The sequence below is a fragment of the Cryptomeria japonica genome, chromosome 9 (genome assembly GCF_030272615.1).
Source record: "Cryptomeria japonica chromosome 9, Sugi_1.0, whole genome shotgun sequence".
Classification (NCBI taxonomy): domain Eukaryota; kingdom Viridiplantae; phylum Streptophyta; class Pinopsida; order Cupressales; family Cupressaceae; genus Cryptomeria; species Cryptomeria japonica.
In genome coordinates this window covers 723663282-723685973 of record NC_081413.1, presented here as the reverse complement: position 1 = coordinate 723685973, position 22692 = coordinate 723663282, and the positions used below count along the sequence as shown (strand labels likewise).

General features: G+C 34.8%; 1 protein-coding gene across 1 annotated transcript in view; it reads right to left on the bottom strand.

The window, feature by feature from the left end:
- Positions 1 to 990: 990 nt before the first annotated feature.
- Positions 991 to 22692, bottom strand: part of LOC131067432 (plant intracellular Ras-group-related LRR protein 6) — a 170858-nt gene continuing 149156 nt past the window's right edge. The window contains exons 12-21 of the mRNA XM_058002438.2: positions 22532 to 22592; positions 22371 to 22438; positions 22002 to 22096; positions 21729 to 21866; positions 19920 to 20024; positions 17569 to 17693; positions 17191 to 17287; positions 16953 to 17027; positions 1388 to 1443; positions 991 to 1316 (exon numbers count right to left, since the gene is read on the bottom strand). Coding sequence (XP_057858421.1) covers positions 1241 to 1316; positions 1388 to 1443; positions 16953 to 17027; positions 17191 to 17287; positions 17569 to 17693; positions 19920 to 20024; positions 21729 to 21866; positions 22002 to 22096; positions 22371 to 22438; positions 22532 to 22592 — 896 coding nt within the window. The 3' untranslated portion in view covers positions 991 to 1240. The remainder of the gene's footprint in view (positions 1317 to 1387; positions 1444 to 16952; positions 17028 to 17190; positions 17288 to 17568; positions 17694 to 19919; positions 20025 to 21728; positions 21867 to 22001; positions 22097 to 22370; positions 22439 to 22531; positions 22593 to 22692) is intronic.

The window sequence follows — 22692 nt, the reverse complement described above, 5'->3', positions numbered from 1 at the left end:
GTAGGAACTATCTTTACCCTTTCTCGAAATGAATTATGCAACCAAGTTAAGAGCATAGTTTCAACTTATCACTAAGCATCTTTTCAATTCTTGCAAATTTTAACATTCTCCAATGTAGTCTCTATATGAATTCAATTTTTTTTTCTATTTTATACTTGCAAGCTCACTGTAGAATTGAACCATTCAGTAACTATCTTTATCCCTTCTCTAAATGAAATTATGCAACCAATTTACAGAGCATAGATATCTCAGCATTAAGCACCTTTTCATTTTTTGCAAATTTTAACAGTCTCCAATGTAGTCATTTCATGGATTCATGTTCTTCTATTATAGGGTTACAAGCTCTCTGTAAACTTGAGCCATTCTTGCATTCGTTTCTGAATCCTGCTCAAAGACTTCCCTATGTCTTGCATCAAGATGATTATACCATTTGTATTGTGTACCTGTAAAGTACTGGAATCTAATGTTCTGATTTTATGATCTCATTGGCCTCTCAATAATATTTCCCAAGCTTAACAATATCTGATTGGGTGTTTGCTCTTTAGGCATACTACCAAAAAAGTAGCCGAGGTTCTAAAATGGCTAACAGAGGTACCCATATTCTAAAGAAAACACTAAAGTAAAGAAATAGAAAATAGGCATTCTAAAACCCTTCCCAGATTAAGTGAATGAGCTTCAGAACCTTCCTGGCATTTAACTAGTGGATGAACTCTCATCTGAGTGTTAAGTTATCACCCATTTGTGAAAATCTTTTGCACATCTATAAATTATATCCCATCTCTAACAAAGTTTGAATCCTAATTTCACTCAAAAGTAAAACTTCCAAATGATCTTTGGACTATTCAATCCTTGACGAATTCAGTGTTTCTTGTTGTATTATCAGTGATCTGACTCTCTAAACGACTTGTCAGAAATTAGACATAAACTTCTCTTATACCCATCATTGCTGTCAGGAATACCAAGGTAAAGGTGCATTGGGTGCTAGCACTATTTCATTAAAATAGACTGAGTATTATATTTCATCACATGAACCTCGTTATGCAGGTACACAAATAATATTAGTAAAATTTTAGCAGTCTCCAATTTTGTTTCTCATATAGTGCATGTTGAATGTTTTTTCCCTCTGAAATGTTCAAAGAAGTTTTGAAATCTAACAGTGAACAAAGTTGCATGTTCTAGCAACTGCATACCCTTGCATACCACATGGATCACAAAAATTGACAATCAAATCTCATACTAATTAAGCTTCATCAATTTTGTCCTTCAAATACTTTAACACGGCCTTTGTCCCACGAACCACGATAGTTCGTCTAATGCTGCCACAATACAACTGTTAGAGATTATATTTACAATACAAAAATTGTAGAGGAAAGGCCTATACTGTTACCTTCTTAATGGGTTTCCATCCAATCTCAAACTCCTCAAGCATAGATCTAGACGTCCCTGACATAAAGAAACATTATCATGAGAAATTTTTCTATTCAGTAAAAGTCTTCTTTTATATTGCATAATAGTTTGCCACATGGGTTACAATATTTAGGCCATTAAAGCCACAGCAAACTGACAGTCATACTATGAATAAACATCACAAAAGCTTTCCAGGAAGGGCACAAAACCCTGGAAATCAGAGCATACTACAACTGTCCAACCTTGTAATAATAACATTAAATGAATTTTATCTAGTCTAAAGATGACCATATCACTGTGCAATGTTACAACATTGACTAGTTATCAGCATTCTTTCCAGAGTCATAAATTTCCATGACAAATGGTTTTGATCCATCCACATTATCAAATTCACAGGTCTGGATGCCTCCACAGCGTTAGACCTCATTTTTCCATGCAAATTTAAACTAACAGCACAAGAACTATCAGCCATATCATCAGTATTATAATATCCCTGAATTCTTTGATATTCAAGTGTATCATCGTCATTTTCGCTTTCATCATCTAGCTTTCCATCATTTCTCTCTATATCAGGCCACCAATCCACATGAATTAAGGCTTTTGAACCACACAAACCTTCATGGTGCATGCAATCTTCACAATTTTATCACTTAAAGAGAGAAATTAGGTGTTTGGCACTTTTTTGTTTATAAAAATGTTCAAAAATCATATTAAATTTTTAACATTATCTGAAAAAAAATACTCTTTTAGGTGTGAATTTTTGGCGAGTTTTTATCAAAAATCATCACAAGTTTTTCAAAATATCGTCAGCGACTATTTAGGTGATGAACTCACCAAGACTTTTGGCTTGTGAATACCTTTTCACACCAACAATGCAGATGCAAACTTTTCTAATTTCTATTCTTTTTGGGACAGCCATATTGATATTATTCCTTACTAGAACTTTCCAAGGTTATGATCTCTCTAAAGCCTTTAAGATTCATTTGAAGGCTAGAGTCAAGCCCTGAACCTTCAAATCCATAACTCAAGGCATCCTCTTTTGAAATGCAAAACCACTTCCAATTAATGTCTTTTTTTATCACCTTTCCCACCAGACCAAAGGAAACTTCTAGTAGTTTTTCTAACTTGCTTCAACATGCATACTGCCAAAAGGTCATGCAGAGGCATAATATATGCTGAATGATGATAAAACTTTTTGACAAACCTAAACTCTTCCCGCTAATGAAAGATGGCCCTGCCACTTACCACTCTTTATTTCAATCTTTTCCATACCTATTCCCAAATACTTGACAATTTTAGACTATACGTCTCATTCCAGCGACATTTCACAAGCCAAGGTGGGGCCTCCTTCCAACTCAAAACTACAAATTTACTTGAGGAAACTTTTGAACCTAATGCATGACAATATATGTCAACCTTTCTGAGTAAATTACAAAAAAGGAAAAAAAAGAAAAAAAAATTATAGAATTAGAAACAGGTATCATCAACAAATTAAGTCACTATTATCAAGAACTAGAAGGGTTATTCCTTCCACAAGGGGGTAATACAAGATTCTCTTAAAACATATTGCATGGATTACAATGTCATAACAAACAATGAGCAGCCCATGGGACAACTCTGTCTTATAGATCTTTCAAAGAGAACAGCTTTACAGTTGTGTTGTTTTCTTAGGGTGTTTGCAGGTGTTTGCAGGAATTTGGAGTGCTTAAAGCAAAAGATTAGTTTCAGTTTTGTGTTGCTGTTGTTCTCATGCTATTGTGGAAGCTTTATTTCAAATGTATGTATGTTATAAAAATTTATCTGGAGTTTGGAGGGTTTATTTGAAGTTTGTAGTTGATTTCCTTAGTGTTTGAGATCCTATTTGGGGAAATCTTTGTGATGTATTTTGCAGCAGATATTATGACTGTTATCTGATGTATTTAGCAGCAATAATGATGTCTAACAGTAATGTAGAACATTTTTGGTTGCATTAAGTTTCAGGTTCACTGGGTGGTGTTTTGGTAAAATTTCCTTTATACCCAATTTTGCCAAATGTTCATATTTGCAAATCTGAAGTAGAAATTAGAGAAACTACCAAACCTGAATTAATTTGCAGCAAGGGACATTACAAATACTTACGCAAGACAACTAAGCTATTATACAAATCTTTCTGCAACCACATTTTAATGCCACTACACATAGGAAGAGATGTTTTGTGATCTTCATCTCCTTTCATTAATAATTTACACCATTTTATTACTGTAGAGCTATGTGCATGCATTGAATGGATTTCAGAAATCTGTTCCTTTTTTTTTAATTCATCGTTTATTGCCCAGTTATCATCTGATCCATAGTAATTGTGACCATAATCTATACCATGGCTACTGACAAGCTGTGTAAGTCAACTGCTTTGGTTGACTCCAAAACCTCATCTTCATTAGGCTATATGCTTGATTTAATACTATGTAAGTTTATTTCAAAGCTTGTGCAGTTATTCTCTCTGCATAATAGCATTATTCCTCTAAAGATGCCACATTTGCTATGGCCCTCTCATATATCTAATATCTCCCTTATCCATTCCTTTTTCCTATAATGATATCTTCAATACATTCTCAATTACTTTACACCTTTGGCATCAATGACAACATTACCATACACCTACAGCATTTCTTCTCATGAGAATTATACAAGCCTCCTTACATGCCACTAGCAATAGTGCAATCTAGAATGTGAAGCTTCATTCAAGTGCCAAAAATTCAAAAAATGCATGTGGAAAGGTGCAGAGATAAAAAATGATATCTCCAAAAAATAAAATTTCTCCCCTCTATATCATAGCACAAGGGGCTACAACCTTGAAATGGATGTAATTTTCAAGCTCCAAATCAAATACAGGTTATTCTTTCAATCTTCAGAACAACAAACCAAAATAAACTTCCAGCATCATTTTTATACAAACTTATATGCTTCCACCAAACTTCTGTGCTTTTCAGATGTTCCAGCACTCTAAATATTTGCCTTCCCTGTAGATGCCAAAAAGGTTTAAATTGGCAAAATGGCAGATTCAAAGATTTCTAACAGCATCCACATCTGTTGTTGCCACTACAAAGAACACACAATGGATGATTCAATCTGCTATACACCGTCCCCTCTGTCACCATCACAATTCTCAGTCTGAATAGTAAGGCCACATTTCACAGGCATAGAATATGCCTGTAGATGCCAAAAAGGTTTAAATTGGCAAAATGGCAGATTCAAAGATTTCTAACAGCATCTACATCTGTTGATGCCACTACACAGAACACACCATGGATGATTCAATCTGTTATACACCGTCACACTTCTTACAGTCTGCATAGTTATGGCCACATTTCACTGGCATAAAATATGCGAGAACCTTGATAGCAATAGGAAATGAACAAACAAAACTTGATTATGCATGAAACCATTGCACAGTAAAAAGAACGTTCATTGATTTCAATTGGCTGATTTGTGCATTATATTTCACTAACTTACAAAGCCATAATTGTCCCGTATAAAACTAACTAAATTGATTCACAGGAAAGTAACTCACGAAATTTATCTACTAAACTATATAAACCTATCTAATTAATATCATTATCGAGCACTTCCACTTTATCAATTTTAAAAATCATATTCTTGACTTATTCCAGAAATGTCTAGAAAAGATCTTTTTAAAATAATAATTACATTAACCCTTTTTTCTAGACACTTCTAATAATAAAATATAAGTTTCCTTGTTATGAATATAACATAACATTACTAAGGACAACTTAAATTATTAAATTATTTCCTTTTCTTCATCCTTTTAGCTTATCGAAAATAAAATAATAGGTGAGGAGACTCCCAATGATTTAAGCATGGAAAGGGGACATGACAAAGTGGCAAAGGAGATGCATATGCTAGAGTTAGGCAAAAAAGTGGAGGAAGATATTGAATTCTACAAGGAAATGGCTTTGATATGCAAGTTTAGTTCTCTGCGACCTAGCCTTTTAGAGCTTTGTGAATGGGCAAAAGCCACTTGTATGCCTTTCTTAGACACCCATGTTGATATATGCTTATGTACAAGGTTTTTTGTGATTGTGCTTGATTCTTTAGTAGATAGAGCAGGATTCTAGAGAAATACCCTTCGATTTGAGATGCAGCATCACTTTATTTCTACGTTACCCCAAGTTTCTAGGACGGGGGGATGGGGGGACAGGGGGACGAGTTTCCGAGACGACAAATTTTTTTGCCAAATTTGGGGATGGGGGGGACGGCAAAGGGGACAGCTATATAAAATATAGGGAAAATTTAAAATATATAGGAAAATTCTAAATGTTCATATGAAAACATGGATAAAGCATGCATCTATACATTATATTCATATGAAAACATGGATATAGCATGTGTATGATACTATGAAAACATTTTAGAATGCAAACATCGAACATACAACATTATCAATAGACTCAATACTCAATATGCACTCATAATTCAGAATTTCAATTCATTCACATTGTCAATATGCATATCATAATAGATATTAAAGAAATAACATACATAATGGAGCCTAATCAGACTCGGAGGTTAAATTTTCACTACTTCCATCAGCGCAATTTCCCCCAATATTTTTCGACGGGGGTCAAGGGGCATCACCCCTTGCAGGGTCAAGGGGCAGCGCCCCTTGCGCGCTCCCTATCGTGATACAGGGCGGGCTCGAGGGGCAGCGCCCCGCGAGGCCAAAAATTATTTTATTATTTTATATAGGCATCGGGTGTTATTTTTATATTGGCAAAAAACCCTTCATGAGATATTTCACTCCCTCAATTACGCAAAAAATATCATTAAAAAAAAATGAAAATACGACTTTTTTTATTTTAATATTTTTTCCTAGCCCTAGATGTGGGGGACGTCTAGCTGTCCCCAGCCATCCCCGGGACGTACGGACATCCTCCACAGCTAGGGAAGCCATCCCCCCGTTTCGGGGACGTCCCCTCAAAATTTTGACAATTTGGGGACCGGGGGGGGACGTCCCCTGGCCATCCCCAAGTCCCTGAAACGTCCCCGGGACTGGGACGGGGGTTTTCAGGTAGGGGACGCGTCCCTGGGTTTCGTAGCTTTATTTTGAAACTCTAGTATCCAGGGTTTAATTCAATTACAGAAAAATTCAGATCTCTCTTGTCTAGGTGAAAATGCCTAGCTTGCCACTTCATTTTTGGCAGGCCTCTACTATAAAAATATTGGAAATACTCAAAGAAAATTTATATCCCTCATGCAGAAAACGCAAAGGCATTCTCTTATTAATTCTAGTATTTTGGTAGAGCTCTATTTTCTCTTCCTTAGCCTGTAGAGATTGGTTTAAAAGTAGAGAAGGAGGTGTAGACGCAGCAGCTGGATTATGAAAATTTAACATTTCTGGAATTGCTTCAAAGTGGGCCATCTAGCGGAATGATGTAACAAAGCAAAAAAGGCCTCTGGTGTAACCTCATGGTTGAAAAATGCCTTCCATCATCACCAGTTGGTAGGGAGTTCATTCTCTGCTCCCAATTGCCAGAAAGAATAGGGGTGAAGTTCAATGGAAATGAGGAAGCCCCTTCTAAGGAAAGTGATTTGGAAGCAAGGAAAGAGCATTGGTGCAGTAGGAAGAAATGAAGAGCTTTGCAGTAAAACGAGTGAGGTTGAATGCTCTGTACAAATTACTGTGGCCAGCAGAAAACTGGCTGTTCTGAGATTCAGTAAGAAGATTTAGTGATTGACTAGAAATTTTAGCTGTGTCTTCAGCAAATGAGGCAGAGTGTTCAGAGTTACAAAGGTTAGCTTAAGATTTTCCCTCAAATATGGTAGGGGAGTGGGCAGAAAATTTGGAGTATGTGGATACTACTTGGAAAAAAGGTGGATGGACAGAAGTAGTTAATTGTAAAGCCAAAAAGAAGAATAACTCCTTGATAGGCATGATCTAGACATCTCATAAAAAACAAAGACAATCCTCAGATGTAAGGTGTAATATCCCTTGGCTAATCTGACCTTGTTTCACTTATTTGAGCCCCAAGGAATATTGTCAAACACTTGGCATACAATGTTTGAAGCCGCTGTAGTGAATTCTTTATTTGTCTTCTTTGGGTTTGTAGGCTGCAAATGAAGTTATGGAAAGCTTCTAACAATGCAAAGTTGTTATAGAAATGATATACTAGCTGTTTTAGACCTTTACACACACATGTAATGACTGAAATTAACTAGTACAGCTAGTTGACATTAAGACAAACACTTATCATGCATCCCAATGTATACCTACAGCCATTAGGCATTTAAGCAAACAATTGGCATGAAAGCTAAGTGGCTGATCAATGTTGAATGTTACCATGAATGTGGAATATGCAAATTATATCTCCATTAAACATATGCAACCTCCAAATATTTCATGATATAATCATAATAGAAAATGATGCAATGAAGTAATGATTTTCTAATACAATGACCATAGATAGAAAACCTGGAATTTCAATGGCTGCTTTGATATATTGGTTTGATTCTCCTCATATGCAAATCCCTTGTCAAATATATATAGCTGTTCAACCTTTCTAAATCCCCTTCTATAGAACTCAAACTACTGTAGCGCACTGTTCACGGCACTGTAGCGCACTGTTCATGCACACTGTTCACGGCACTGTTCATGCGCACTGTTCACGGCACTGTTCATGCACACTGTTCACGACACTGTAGCGCATTGTAGTCTCTTTCAATCTGCAAACAAACTCTGAAATAAACCCTCCAATCAGCTCAATATTGACTTCTGAATGAAGCCAACTCTCACAAGCATAATCAGATGATATTGCACACCCTCTATATGCTGTTACAATGAAGAAGCCACGCTCTCCAATGCCGACAAGCCTTGAATCCTGCAGAAACCCTTGGTATTCTACACTTCAATGCTCCAGAGAAACTTCAATCAAAAACTCCAATCACATAATCAATCCCCCTTCTCTTCTTTTCAAAAGCCTTATATATATTTCCCATGAAAGTTTGATTTTCTCCAATAAGGCATTAAATCAATTAATGATATTAAATGACATTTAATGATATAATATTTTCACTTTGTCATTTAATATTTCACCTTGGTAAAAGAGCCACAATTAATTAATTAAATGGCCCCCTTTAATGATACTTGGACCCTTACTTAAGTTATAATATAAAATTATATTATAACTTAATAATATAAGCTCAAAACATTAATGTTTATTTAAACTAAATAAACATTAATATCTCCATTAATATTCAACATTTTTGAATGCCGTCTGAACTGGGAGCTGACATGATGAAGCTGCATATGACCATACCCCCTTTACTAAAAATAGCAGGGGTCCATCTCTAACATCCCAACACTTACTAAAAATAGGAAGTAGAGCAAATGATGTCCGAATGATGCCAAACGAAGACCAAACTGAAGCACTCTGAACACTAGAGATGATACCAATCCTCAAAAGACCCTCTATCCAACACATTAGCCTACGAGGGTCAGGATAATAGGCTAATCTCACAAAATCCAAGTCTGCTAAAATGGGGACATTACATAAGGAAACTGTGGTTTTGAGCATATAATTTGTTTGTTAGTTGGAACAGGGTTGTTAGTTTAAGAATGTGAATCAAACCATATATGTAGGGTTCAAAGGATTTCAAGGTGGGGCCCCACTAAAACTGCAGATCTCAAAGGAACCTACCTTTATTACAGGAATTAACTCTATAATATTTCTATCATGTGTTGGGATATTTTAAATTCCTGGTGTAGGAATTCTAAATTGTCAGATACCACTGAAATCATAGAGTTCTATGTAATTGACAATGAGGGGGATAATAAAATAGTAATTTTCATAGTTACACGGACAGAGATACGATTACGGTATCAGATACGAATACAGCCATTTTTCAAGACCTTTTTTCAAAATGGTAGGATACAGGCTAAAGCATTCATAGAAAACACACACATATTAACACATTTTCTCTAAGTTATTATAAAACTATTAAATATAAATAATTATAAATTGGGTTTATAAAACACAAATTGATTTAAGAATGTAATTTAAATAAATTATAATATATAAATAATATTTACTATTTAAATTTAATTTAAAAAAATATATAAACTAAAAATCTGTATCTGTATGCATGTGACTTTGAAATTTAAATCTAAATTATTTATTAATTTAAAATAAATTAAAAATATTAAAATCTATATATATATATATAAGTATTATTTAATTTCATCATAATGTTGATCTATAAAACAATTATAAAAATTAAAAATTAAATAAATATAAAAAAGTTATATATATTATAAATACAAATTTAACTTTTAAAAGCTAAATGAAACACATAATAAAATTGAATAAATAAATAAACTTAAATCAAAATTGATTATATAATTTAAATCAATTAAAGTTGGAACTACTAAACTATCAATTTTAAACTTTATATGTCAAAACTTTGCAAACCTTATGCCATAACTGGAGCGAGGGAAAAACGTGTGCAAGAACAAAGAATGAATGAACTCGTGTAGGATCAAAACGCAGAAGGAACCCATGTCTGGATGCCAAACCCTCTATAAATATAACACCTAACGACTAGAAACCCCAAACAAAAATCATGCAGAACAACTCGCTAAAAATGAAAATCAAAGATTCTCCAAATTCCCCAAATTTTTTTTAGAAATTGCATGCCCGCAAATCCAGCATGGCTGTAAAAATGATAAGTTTTTAGAAACGGAGGGAAATGTTTTTACACAATACTGACACTGTACCATATCCATACTCATACCCGTACTAGGTACGACAGTACGCGTACCAGCAATTGGGGGTGGGATTTCCATAACCCTGGTAATTTTAGATGTCCAAATATGTTTGGCAGCGAGTAACTAAGTCTTAACTAAAGAATCTATAAAAAAAATCCTAATTCACTACAAATGTAAACAATGCTTATAAAAAGCATTCAAATATACAAAGTTGAGTTCATTTATTTTCTTTTCTATAGTTTATGTGTGACCACTTAATATTCTATTATTTAATTTAAGTTTTCAACTTTCTGAAAAATACAAGACATTGTTGCAAATTTTGTCATTGATGACAAGGATCAGTTAGTTTATGTTCAGGATAAAATTTTGGTTGAGCTGCTTGGATAAGAGCTTGAGCTAGTTGGTTGTCAGGTTGAGCAGGTTGAGCTACTTGGCTACTTGCTTGAGGTGCTTGGGTGCCTGCTTGAGCTACTTGGATGTATGGTTGAGCTCCCTAAGTGTCTATTTGAGCTGGTTGGGTGTTTGGTTGGTTAACTTCAGCTAGATGCTTGTTTCTTAGTGCCATGTCAAAGCTGTTGCAAAAAAATCGCGTAGAAAGGGTCGCATAAATTCAGCATGCCACCAACACTATCGCGCGCAACAAAAAACAATGGAAAAAGCCACTAAAAATTTTCCACGCGAACTGGAAAAAAAAAATTCGCAGCTCAAAGAAAAACGCCCAGTCGGAAATTCATGCCACAATTTTTGAAGCCCATGAAATCAGATGGATCTGAAACCCTCGAAAATCACCTACCATGATCTGAAGAAGAAAAACAAACATGGGATTTTTCCATTAAAAAAATCACTTAAAAAATTTCTAGAAATTATTTCCAAGTAAAGGCTTACAAATTTTTTATTTAACAAATCACCAAACCCTATAAAACCCCATAAACCCGCTCTGATACCATGAAACAATAATTCATTATATATTTATTGAGTGTTTACAAATGGAGACGTAGTCTCTTTATATAGAAAAGGCCAAGAAAGATTAAATAGAATCATTCTAAATTACCTAATTGATGTAGAAAATAGAAAATACCTAATAACGATTCCTAAATGACATAAATGACCATTATGAAAGATGCCAACCACTGATTTTGACAGCTGATTTGTTTGTTTGATTCAATTCTTTGGCCAACGTATAATTATTTTGGTTCTTGAAGAGATTTTAGGACAACTTGCGTGTTATTGACTTTTTGAAAGTTGCACTGTAGAGGCAATACAAATAGGAAACTAAACTAATTCTGAAAATAGAAAATCAGAACTCTAATTTTATTGCAGCAAATTACAAAATTCAAGAAAATGATTATTTAAGACAACTAGAGCCAAATTTAGCCTACCAAAGGTCCAACGCCCTGCCTGAATGAGCTTATTTGATGCTGGAGGTGGTGCACAAAGCATTACAGGAGCCTCCAGGTGCTGCAAGTTACTCCAAGATATTTTATTCTCCTAGTAGATAATTACCAAAAACAATTTGAGAAGTACTAAGCAGACCCAGATGGAATTCTGATTTCTTGCCAAGTAAAACCCTCCAAGAATGTAGTATTTCCCCACTAATTTGCTGACACAACTCCAGAATGATGCAATTCCTCCAAAATAACCATTGACTTCTTATTAGCTGCCAACAATGAAATTTGTACAATAAAACTGCTGCAAATACCCTTATTTTATTTTATTGAAAACTCCAGGCAGGATATGGTGGTACGGCTAGCCTAGGTAAGGTACAGCCTGCTGATTGGGTTTATATGCTTGCTGGAAATTGTAACTTTTCTGCTCATATCAGAATTTCAAACCCTACACCAACAATTTGGAGGTTTTTGTCCCCAAATTTGCTCCACAACTCTGCCAATATGCTGCAGACCTGCTGAAGGTATAGAATTCTTCAAAAATCATCAAAACATAATGCACAAATGAACTCCCAAATGCTCTTTTAACATTCTTCAAACCCTAATTCGAATTTGGGGTATGGTTGGACTTTTGACATCATAAAACATGTTAAAATGTTTATTTTTATTAAAAAACTACTTCCCCTAAGTGGTTTGACCCATTGAGGGTCTAATTCCTCATTAAAAATAGCCATATATTTAAGTTATAACCTTTAAGTTATAACTTCTAGGAAAATGTGCCAAGGGGCCACTTTATTAATATAAAGAGATTATATTATTTCACTTTATTATTATTTATTTAATCCAACTTAGGAAATATTAAAATATTTCCTAATTTATTCATAAAATGAAATCCGCGACTCAGATCTGAATTCCGTCTAAAGCACAGTGATCACTAATGTTGCCCGAGTCCTACAGGCCAATTGACAGTTCCTCCTAAAAAGTAGGGACTCACCCTAGAAAATAGGAACCTCTCCAAACACCTGTAACTGCTCAAAAGGATCTTGCTCTGCTCCCTGGTCCCCGGGTGGTCATCCAGTCAACTGCCAGTTCTCCCTAAGAAATAGGAGACTTCCCTAAAAAGTAGGAATTGTCGTCTGAAGGTCCAAAACGACTCACAGAGCCCTTGCAAAGCTCCATGACCCTCGAAATGAGTCCCATAACCATACCATTGACCTACGGGAACTCAAATAATAGGTCAACCCCTATTCATCTCATGTCGCCTAGAAAAGGGGACATTACACATTATAAGGCAAATAATCTAATATTATTCTAATAGTTGTTGAATCTTCAAAGGATGATTTACTCAATGCTAGTTGATGGATTTTCTAAGGTCTTTTCTTATCAAATCATATTGGATGTTGGCAAAGGTTGTGGACTTTTGACCTTACACCTGCCAATCATTTTTGTGCATACCTATAATCATATACATGTTTAGAGTTCTAAAGACTTCGGTTCTTTTTTTAAACACTAGACCATTTCTATTTATTAATTATTCTTTTTGGTTCTGTTATGAGAAAAGTGTAATGTCCCCTATTAGGAGGTTGTCAATTCCCAAAGAGCAACATATATTACTACCTATTATATTACATTATTCCAGGCTAAATAGTTAAAGTTGCTCATAAAACAACTTTAGATTGTCATTTCCCTAGCCCTAATCCTAAACCCTTCTAATTTTCACTCCCAGAAGAGGGCATTGGCTTGTCTAGGGCGCTTGACACCACCTCCCTAATTCACAACAGATGTTAGGAATATCAGTCCATTCACCCTTGGGGCTCTTTCCTTGGAGCGGATTTACCCTACCCCTCCCTAACAGCACCCATCTCCCTTGGGGAATAGAAGGATTAGAATAGATTATGACTCAGGACAAAGTTATGACAATATCACTTTGTACTATGGATGTATATTATGACTGACATACATATTGCAGTCTATATAAATATTACTATTAAATTTTGCATAAGAACATTATTAGGCTTCATATATTAAGCATACATGGTGATGTCACTGGATGCTTTTGATTCCTTTCCTTTATATCTCTCAATGTGAGGGAGAGATCACACCTCTTCATCATGTATCCCCTTTGGGAAGAGACAATCAGATCTACACTTCTTATTTAAATCAGATCTGCACTTCCAATTCACAAATTATCCCCCCTTCGAATGAGTTCTCTTCTCCTTTTTATACCTCATATTTGGGGGAATCACTGTTGGTATTATGATCAGATGTGAAAATTGTTGGAATCACCGCTGTCGTTACGCCAAAAGGTCAAGTTGTCAGTGAACAGGAGAGCGGCTAGAGACAAGGATCCACGGGAGGCGGGAGGAAGCCATGTCACGAACCCCAAGGAGGTGCTGACCGACAGGACAACAATCCCCCCCTCAGCACCGACTAGGGTTTCACGAACTTCTTTTAAGGAGACTACAGGGTGACCTCCTGGGATTTGAACTCGTAACCCAGCGCTCTGATACCAATTGTTGGAATCACTGCTGCCGTTACGCCAAAAGCTCGAGTTGTCAGTGAACGGGAGAACAGCCAGAGACAAGGATCCACAGGAGGTGGGAGGAAGCCATGTCACGAACCCCAAGGAGGTGCTGACCAACTGGCCAACAAAATAAGTAGAAATACAGAAATGATAAACACTTTAACACAGCAAGTATTCTGGTAAAAACCCTCCTTCTCGAGGGAGAAAAAACCCAACCAATAATATCTCTTATATTATTGTATAAATAATACAGAAATCTGCATTTACAATGTGGTCAAACTCAAGGTCGATTACTGATGAATAAGGGCACTTCTCCTAGCTGCAAAATACAGCAAATGTAGATCTCCTTGCTGAATATTGATCTGAAGCAATATGATAATATGCTGAAGATTATCGATATTCTCCTTGAGTGCGAACTGCTCTTCAATGTGTTGGATCTGACTTCAATTGAATTGGATAATCAAATGAATAAGGATCGCCATCCTTATATACAATTTGTGGTGCCTCTTTGGTCTCAAGATTGACGACTTTTCAATAATAAATGGTGCGACCTCTTGTCAAGTCGGCTACAATAAAATATTGTTTAAATTCTCTTAAGTTGGCCTAATACAAGGATATAGAAATGAATTATTATTATTTAAGTGGAGGCACCACACACAAGGGTCGGCCTCATACATGGATTTATTTAAATGGAGAAAGATCTCCTGCTGCTACACAACAACAGTCACAACTTATCATTTCATGCCTTTCGAACATTCATTAACTTAATTATACTAAGTTATATACTTTTATATTCTTATTTTTATTTTATTTTTATTCTTTTGTATTTTAATTTTATGATTAAATTCTATTATCAGAGTGAGGACATTACAAAAAGACACGACAGATGGTGGTGTTGGAAGTTCGTAGCTTGACACATGACTATCTCTTATTAAATATGTAAGAGAAAGATAGAGTGCTGGGATGTATGTTTGTCAGAAACGATGTTAATGACGTGTCTCTTCAACTGCTGGGCATTTCTTTCTGGCAGTAGCTTTTCACAGATTGAATTGTTTTCTGGTTTACAGTATGGAGCTAGAAGATTAACATGTAAATTTTTCTGAATAGCGAACATTTAAAAAAAGGGCAAATTTTTCAGTAGTTAAGTGAAGCCATGTTATTTCAACCAATAGATGTATATTTGTAGATGTTCTTTAATGGACAGCTCATGCTTTTGAACAGAAGTGGGTGTTCAATGATTTATAAACAGCTGTAACATCTTTGGCTTGAAAAAACAGATACTAACGTTTTTTCTTTCTGAGGGTATGATTATCGGGCATAAGAAAGTAAAAAGTAATAATCATCAGGTGTTGCATTTTTTCAAGGATCTGAGCTGAAATGAAAAAATGCAGGCAGAAAAATATGATGAGAGGGGGAATAGTGGAGATGAGGTTTATAGGCATCGGATTTTTATTTTCTCCATGTTGCTAAGTTGTGGAAAATTAATTTCCACCTGTTGATTCAAGTCGTGAGACTTTATTGTTTACATGTTGTTGGCTTATTGGTAAAAAATATATCTTATGCATGTGGGGTAATCCCTTTTGAAAGTATTGTGAGGTTCTTTTTGAAATAGAACGTGCATTGCTGTCTGTTATATTAAAAAATGGAAGAGGACTGGGTCTAAAGTTCAAAATGAACAGCTTCTTTTTCTGAGAAATGAGAGTTGGAATCTTGCAGAACAGGCAGTAGGAGTTTGTTTAACTGGACGCCGGGGGTAGCATCTTGCTTTGCATGGTGACTTTTTGAGTCTATGTGAGGATTATTATTTTTCTGAAGATGTTGCTGGTATAATTTCAAATGTTCAGATTGATACTGTAATTTTCTTGTTTTGAAGAAGCTATTTTTGAAGAGTTTGAGGTTGGTGCCTCTTTCAGGTGGAGTCGGTGCTTCACTTTGCAAGTGTGTTCTTCAAAGAGTTGGTGATCTCAGCAAGCTGATTGTTCCTTTGTTATCTGGGTCGGTGCCCATTTAAGTTAATGGAAGCTATTTGATGCTGTGGTTTTTTACCCAAAAGGGTTTTCCACGAGAAATCTTGTCTTTATGTTTTGTGGTTGCTCTTCATGTTTTCATTCAGTTAATTGGTTTAAAAGGTTTTGAAATACTGATTCACACCCCCCCCTCTCTCTCAGTATTTCCTGTGTTCTTCTCAGACATGGTCAAGTGATAGGAAAATTGTATATTCAAATAAGATAACAAATTCATTGTGTGTAATTGACATTTAAGATTCATTGCCAGTTTGAAATGCAGATTTTTGTTTTTAAAGTTTGCATCTTTTACTTCATCACTTTCCCTGCATACTAAGGAAGCCATCCTAAAATGCTCTCTTTTTTCATTATCTGATTTGGATAATTTTACCCCAATGGACACCATGCAATAGAAAGCTTAACGGAAACTGAATGCCACATTGTAACTACTAATCTACTGGAGTCCAGTGGAATTTGCTGGGAATACAATTACAGAAAACTATGCTGCAATTTGTGAATTTTAGTTGTTCTCTTCTTAATGTAAAAATAAATATTCTCTTAATTTTAATCTACATGACATCTTATCAGTGAGTTGTTTGAACTTTGTTGTTACCTGCTTTTTAAAGTCCTTTTGGAGTTTGTTTCCAGCATTCAAGAAAGGTTAAATATACAAGTATCTTAGTATACTTATCCCTATTCTGCTCCTCAATTGTGGTTTCTAACATAAGAACACATGGTACAAGAAAGCATGACATTCTGAATAACAAGGGTTTCTGGAAATTTTACTGTTAACCAACTGAAGAAACAAAGGCAGAATATATAGAAAATAGTAAACAGAAGTAAACACATGGAGGAAAGTAAAAATGAACAACCAGCTCTGGGGGAAGCATTGTAATGTTGTTGTCAGATAAATCAAGTTCCTCAAGACACGTTAACTGCTGGAAACTCTGTCAATAAGTACAATATATTAGATAACCTTTGATATTGCAATTATCACAGCAATAAATGGCACATGATACAGAGAGCATATCATCAAAACAAACCCAAATTTTGTCATTATAATAACAATGTTTCTATGTTGTTAACATTCAAGAGGTATTAAAAATAGACCTCTGGAATTTCAGATAGAGAGTTCTGACTTAAATCAAGAATGCGCAATTGTCTCAAGTTCTTTAAATCAAAAGGTACTTCTTTTAAATGCATCCTCCTGCAATGAAGAAAGCAATTTTGAGATATATATACATTCAGCAGGCATCATATACATGCCTCTGGAAATTCTGAAGGATTATTGTGGCTTAAATCAAGAACATAAAGTTCTCTTAGGTTCCTTTAATTACAAGGGACTTCTTGTAAATACATATGCCTGAAACTAAAGGAAATGATTTCAAGATACACTTGATAGGAAAACGTCAAATTCATGTAGAGTTAAATACTTGAATTTTCTTAACAAAAATTGTGAATATGAACTGGAGTAAAACCAAATCAGACCTCAAATATAACTCTTGCAATTCGGGCATATCAGATAGAGCAGGAGGTTCCGGCAGTGGACCTGAAATACCACTCAAATCTAGAATCTTAAGCCTTGATACTGCTACAAAGGCACCTTGTGGGAGCTGTCATTACCAAAACACATACCTTATAATTATCAAAAATTGTGTCAACTTGAAAAGAACAACTGTCAAAGGATACATTATCATTTCAGCTATTTGAATTAGAACTTAATCACAAAGACAATCCCTGGGAACCAAGAAAGTTAGAAACACAAACAAACAGAACTGGTGTTGCATACTTTGCATGTTTTACACCCCTTACAGAATGTACACCCTGCCACAATAAAAAAATTTACCCAATGTAGTGTAAAATTGCTTAGTGGTTTAATACAATGGGTCAATTCACTTAAATACTGACAAGGTCTAAAGTCATTTTGACTATTTGTTAGAAAGTGGGTATAGTTAAGTCCTATAATTCCGATACTCTTCATGTACATATTATGTATGGATCCTATATAAAAGCAGCTACTCACTACATCAGATTTTAGTATTACCTCGTACATTGCATTTTCATTTAAGTTTAGAAAATAGTCCACATAAACATGATATGTGGCATCAAAGACTGTAAGAGGGAGGTTGAGAGCGGTTGCAGTAGTTGGACCTCACACCAGGACAACAAAATTAGAGACAAGTTCACAGGTTTTTAAATTTCAAAAACAAATACTATAATTTTTTTTAAATCAGCAGTTTATATGTCGTTCCTTTTATATAATATCTATAACTAGTTGTCATTTGTTATTCCCAAAAAATGGCCCCTTGGGCTATCATCCCCAAAATGCATCCTGCGATCCCTTATCATCCTTGTCTCCAATAACCTGTGGAACATAGGTGCTTATACTTTATGGCATGTTCACAAAATTTAATCACATATAAAAAAATTTAAAAAACTGACAAAGTAAAGTGAAATAAATCACCTAATTATGAAGACGTTGTAAATATTGAAGGTGCATCGAGGTTGGTGATAAAAATGACATTTCCATATGGATGAAACAAAAGTAATGAAATAGAAGATGCTTTGCATACAACAAAAAATTGCTAGGGCAAACACCCTCTAATGGCATTGGAGCTTGGACATTTATTTTTACAAGGCATATTTAAATATATTAGTATACTAATATTATCTTATTACTGTATACTAATATATTTTAAATTAATGACAAATTTAATGTCGAATTTTTTTTCGAATTTTTTGCCCTTGTGGAACTTCATCCGAATTTTATTGTTGCTGAACATGAATTCGAATTCAAATGGGGTGACTTAGCCACCAAGTATAGCATACTATGAAGTGAAAATTATTTGCAGTTCAAGCAGTCTTAAGAGCAGCACCAATACAAGCTTCAGATCTATTCTTGTTGATAGGGTCACACTAATATGGGAAGAGAGCGTAAGGGTCTAGATGCTAGATGCATGTCATAGACAGAGTTTAAGTCCATCTTTTTATCTCACAGTCCATTCTTGAAATCAAAATATCATAGCTGTTAGAACAAGTCAGACTGCTAATATTGGTTATTTGAACATTTCCAGTTTATATTACTCAAGTTTCATAAACACCAAATCCATATTGAAGTTATTTTCTACAGAAATTATTTGAACTGCCGTTACGAATTCAGTCAACCATTCATCTTCATAAACAGCAGTTGGCGACTTTTCTTGTGAAATGTTAATACAAATATATATATATATAAGGGCTCGGATCCTCTTCCTAGCTTTTCTCAAGTGTGTGGACTGCACCATAAATTCTGTAGCTGTATTTCATCACCTTTGGAGTTCGTAAACTGTGAATTCATTCAAATATGAGCATTTCCTTAATCCCTGCCAATTGTTTGACAAAATGTTCATGTATTACTTTTTGAATGAATAGTGTTTGTGAAAATATTTATGTAACTGGAATTTAATGACAGCTGTTTGAAATCAATAAGACTCAGAATATTGAAGAAAACTGTGATTGCAAATTGTTTTTCAAAGTGCCTGCAAGTTGAACCATCAAAAAACTGCGAGTGTGTTCAAATATTTTGGTAAGGACAATACAGTTAAACCAAAAATAATTGAATTCCAGATACACTTTTGCCACACCATCTCAATGCCGTGTAATGGAATGCTACTAGACAGGCACCAAATTATCAGCTAATCCAAATAAAGAGAGATGGTGCAAATCTAACAATGATTTATGAAAGCATGAACAGAATAAAAACAAGACACTTTATGACCAAGATCAAAAATAAATAAAAAAGTCTCCAAAACATTTCTATTGTTCTAACATGAGCACTGTAAGATTAGATCATTAATTACCTGGGCAAGTGGGTTTTTGTCAAGCTTTAAACACTGAAGATTGGGAAGACTTGCAACTACAGCACCAGGCCAATTCTCTATCCTGTTATCTGACAAAAGTAATGTCTACCATTTCAAAGCAAGATTAGTAGCTGAACGTCATATATGACATCTTTAAACAATGTCTGCTTCTTTTCTATAATGTAAATTTAGAACTCACAATTTTATACAGAACCTACCTGATAACACAAAGTAATAAGACTTATCATCACCAATGCATTAAAATTACAGTAGTTTTAATAATATAAAACAAATGCCAAGGATGTTTATACATATCATTCAATTATATACACAAAGTAAATCATCTAAATGACAGTAAGCAACCTATTTTTAACCTGAAATTCTGTCCATACCACAATAGTTGCACCCAGGTATTTTAGACCAATAGCAATTACAAACTTTCCTTTGTAAGAAGGGTTAGAAAAAACAAACAGAATTCCAAGGGCAAGTGTTTGGCATTAACCTTGTCAATTAAAGGGAATACTTAATATTCCTATTTTTAGCTGATATTTTTCTCGCATGTTTTGAAAAATTGGGACTTACTACAAATTGAATGATTTCCTCCATTGTGTGATATCTTGGACGAAGAAGAATTAAGAGATTTTATTCTTCATTGATAGAACTATAAGAATTCAATATAGAGCCACTCTAATGCTGATTTCAAATATTCCTTCCTACAAATACGAGGAATTGAATTCTAACAAAAAAATAGCTGCAGATTCAAATAGTCAACATACACTCCCTATAAATTGTGCAAGAGATACTGAAAATGTATTGGGCAATGTATTCCTGACATGATTACTAAGTCCCAAGAATGGGAAATAGAGCATTAAATTCCATATGTATTTCCTTCCACGTAAGTTGCCTGTCAGGATAGTCAATAGGATGAATATTAGCATGCTAGTGAAGTAATTTCTTAGTATCTGGTGGTCCGTAGTCGCTCTTTTGGATGAGCACTCAGATTATACCTCCTCTGAAACAAACCGTGATTTGGTGATGCTCTCTACTCGTGTCAGAAAAGACATATTTTGGTTACTGAGTTTGAGGAATTTTGTGCACATCTTATAGACAGCAGCTTTGTACTCCGTCACTGGATGCAAGTAAAAGTGGGACAATTCATAACTTTCTGACTGAATTGCATAACATTCTCTTTAAAGCTCTATAAGCATCCACAGAAAAAGAAGTCTCAAGTGGTGTTCTTCAAATAAAAGGGCCGAATTGTTTGGACATGTGTTCTTCGAACATAAGTGGCTCAATTGTAAGTGATGGAGAATACTTCATGCAAAGGAGACAAAGTTGTTCATGGTAGTATGGTATTTAATACAAGAGGTCAAGTTGTTCCTCTATGTGTGCTCTTTGGGCACAAGAGGTGATGTTGTTCCAGTCATATGCTCCTCAAACGCAAGAGCTCGAATTGTTACTTTTTCTGTAGTATTTGGATACAGAAGACCAAGTTATTCCTGCTGATGTTTTCTTCAGCAACAGACGGCAAGGTTGCTCCTAGAAAGATGTAATTTAATTACAGTATCCCAATTAATCATAGTTATGATTATCCAAGTAAAAAAATTTGGTTATGTAAAACTATTTAAATTCCAGTGGGAAAGGAATTTAGTTTTGGAAGGAATCGGAAAATCTCTCAAGTTTTGAATTTAGGAAGAGATGTTTTGAATGTTTTAATAAGTGATGAAGAAAAGAAACCTGTAAAGCAAGTATTCATATTGCACACCTGTATTACAAATCTTTTGTCCCAAAAAAGCATACAAGTCTTACCTCAAGTGAAGTACACATTGAAAGCTCATTTGGCAACTCTTTGATTCCATTCTTACAAACATCCAACATAACTAGTTCTCCCAATTCCCATGCTGCAGATGGTATGCTTTCCAGGCCAAGCCCACTAATCAATAATGCCTATTCCAGGAAAATTGAATGCCAAATGGCAAAGTAAGTCATCATATTTCATACTAATTCTAGAATCTCATGTCATATTCCAATGCCAGTGGAATAGAACCTTAAACCCAGTGAAAAAGAATCCCAACCACAAACCTTTGAAGATAATGCCTGTCGAGAAGCTATGGCAATGCAATCATTATTATCAACTCCAAACAAATTTGATGAAGAAGCAATATTTGATTTGGCTTCTGTATTGTAAATATAACTCAAATTATAACATGGTCTTGTTAACTGGATAAAAAGGACATATCAAGTAAGAGCTTCCATGAGTCTACATGTTAGCAAAGATCTTAAAGAAGAAGAAAACATTTATAGACTTAAAAACCCACCATCACCAAATTCAAATTGTAAAAGGAATCAAGTTTGTGCTAACATTCAAAATTTAAGATGTCCAAAAGTTAGAAACAATTCAGCAAATAAAACATATGTAAACTCACAAATAACTCTAAATACATAACATACCTTCATCTGTGGGCAGCCTACTGCGAAGATACTCAAGCAATTTTTGGGTAGGACCCAGAACCAACGAACTACAAAAGAAACATGGAGCAAACACAAATCTCATCACATTTTTATATGAATTAAAATATTGAAAGCAAAGAGACATTGGAAGATTTCCAGACCTTCGTATGGTTCGCAAAGGATTCCCAACCAATAGAAGCTTCCTCAATGAGGTCATTTTGCCTAGATAAGTAGAACTCCAACCTCAGTTGTAGAAACAATGCAAATGAATTGATGTAAAAAAATCTTATAAGAACATAGGTATTGTCAAACAAACAATACA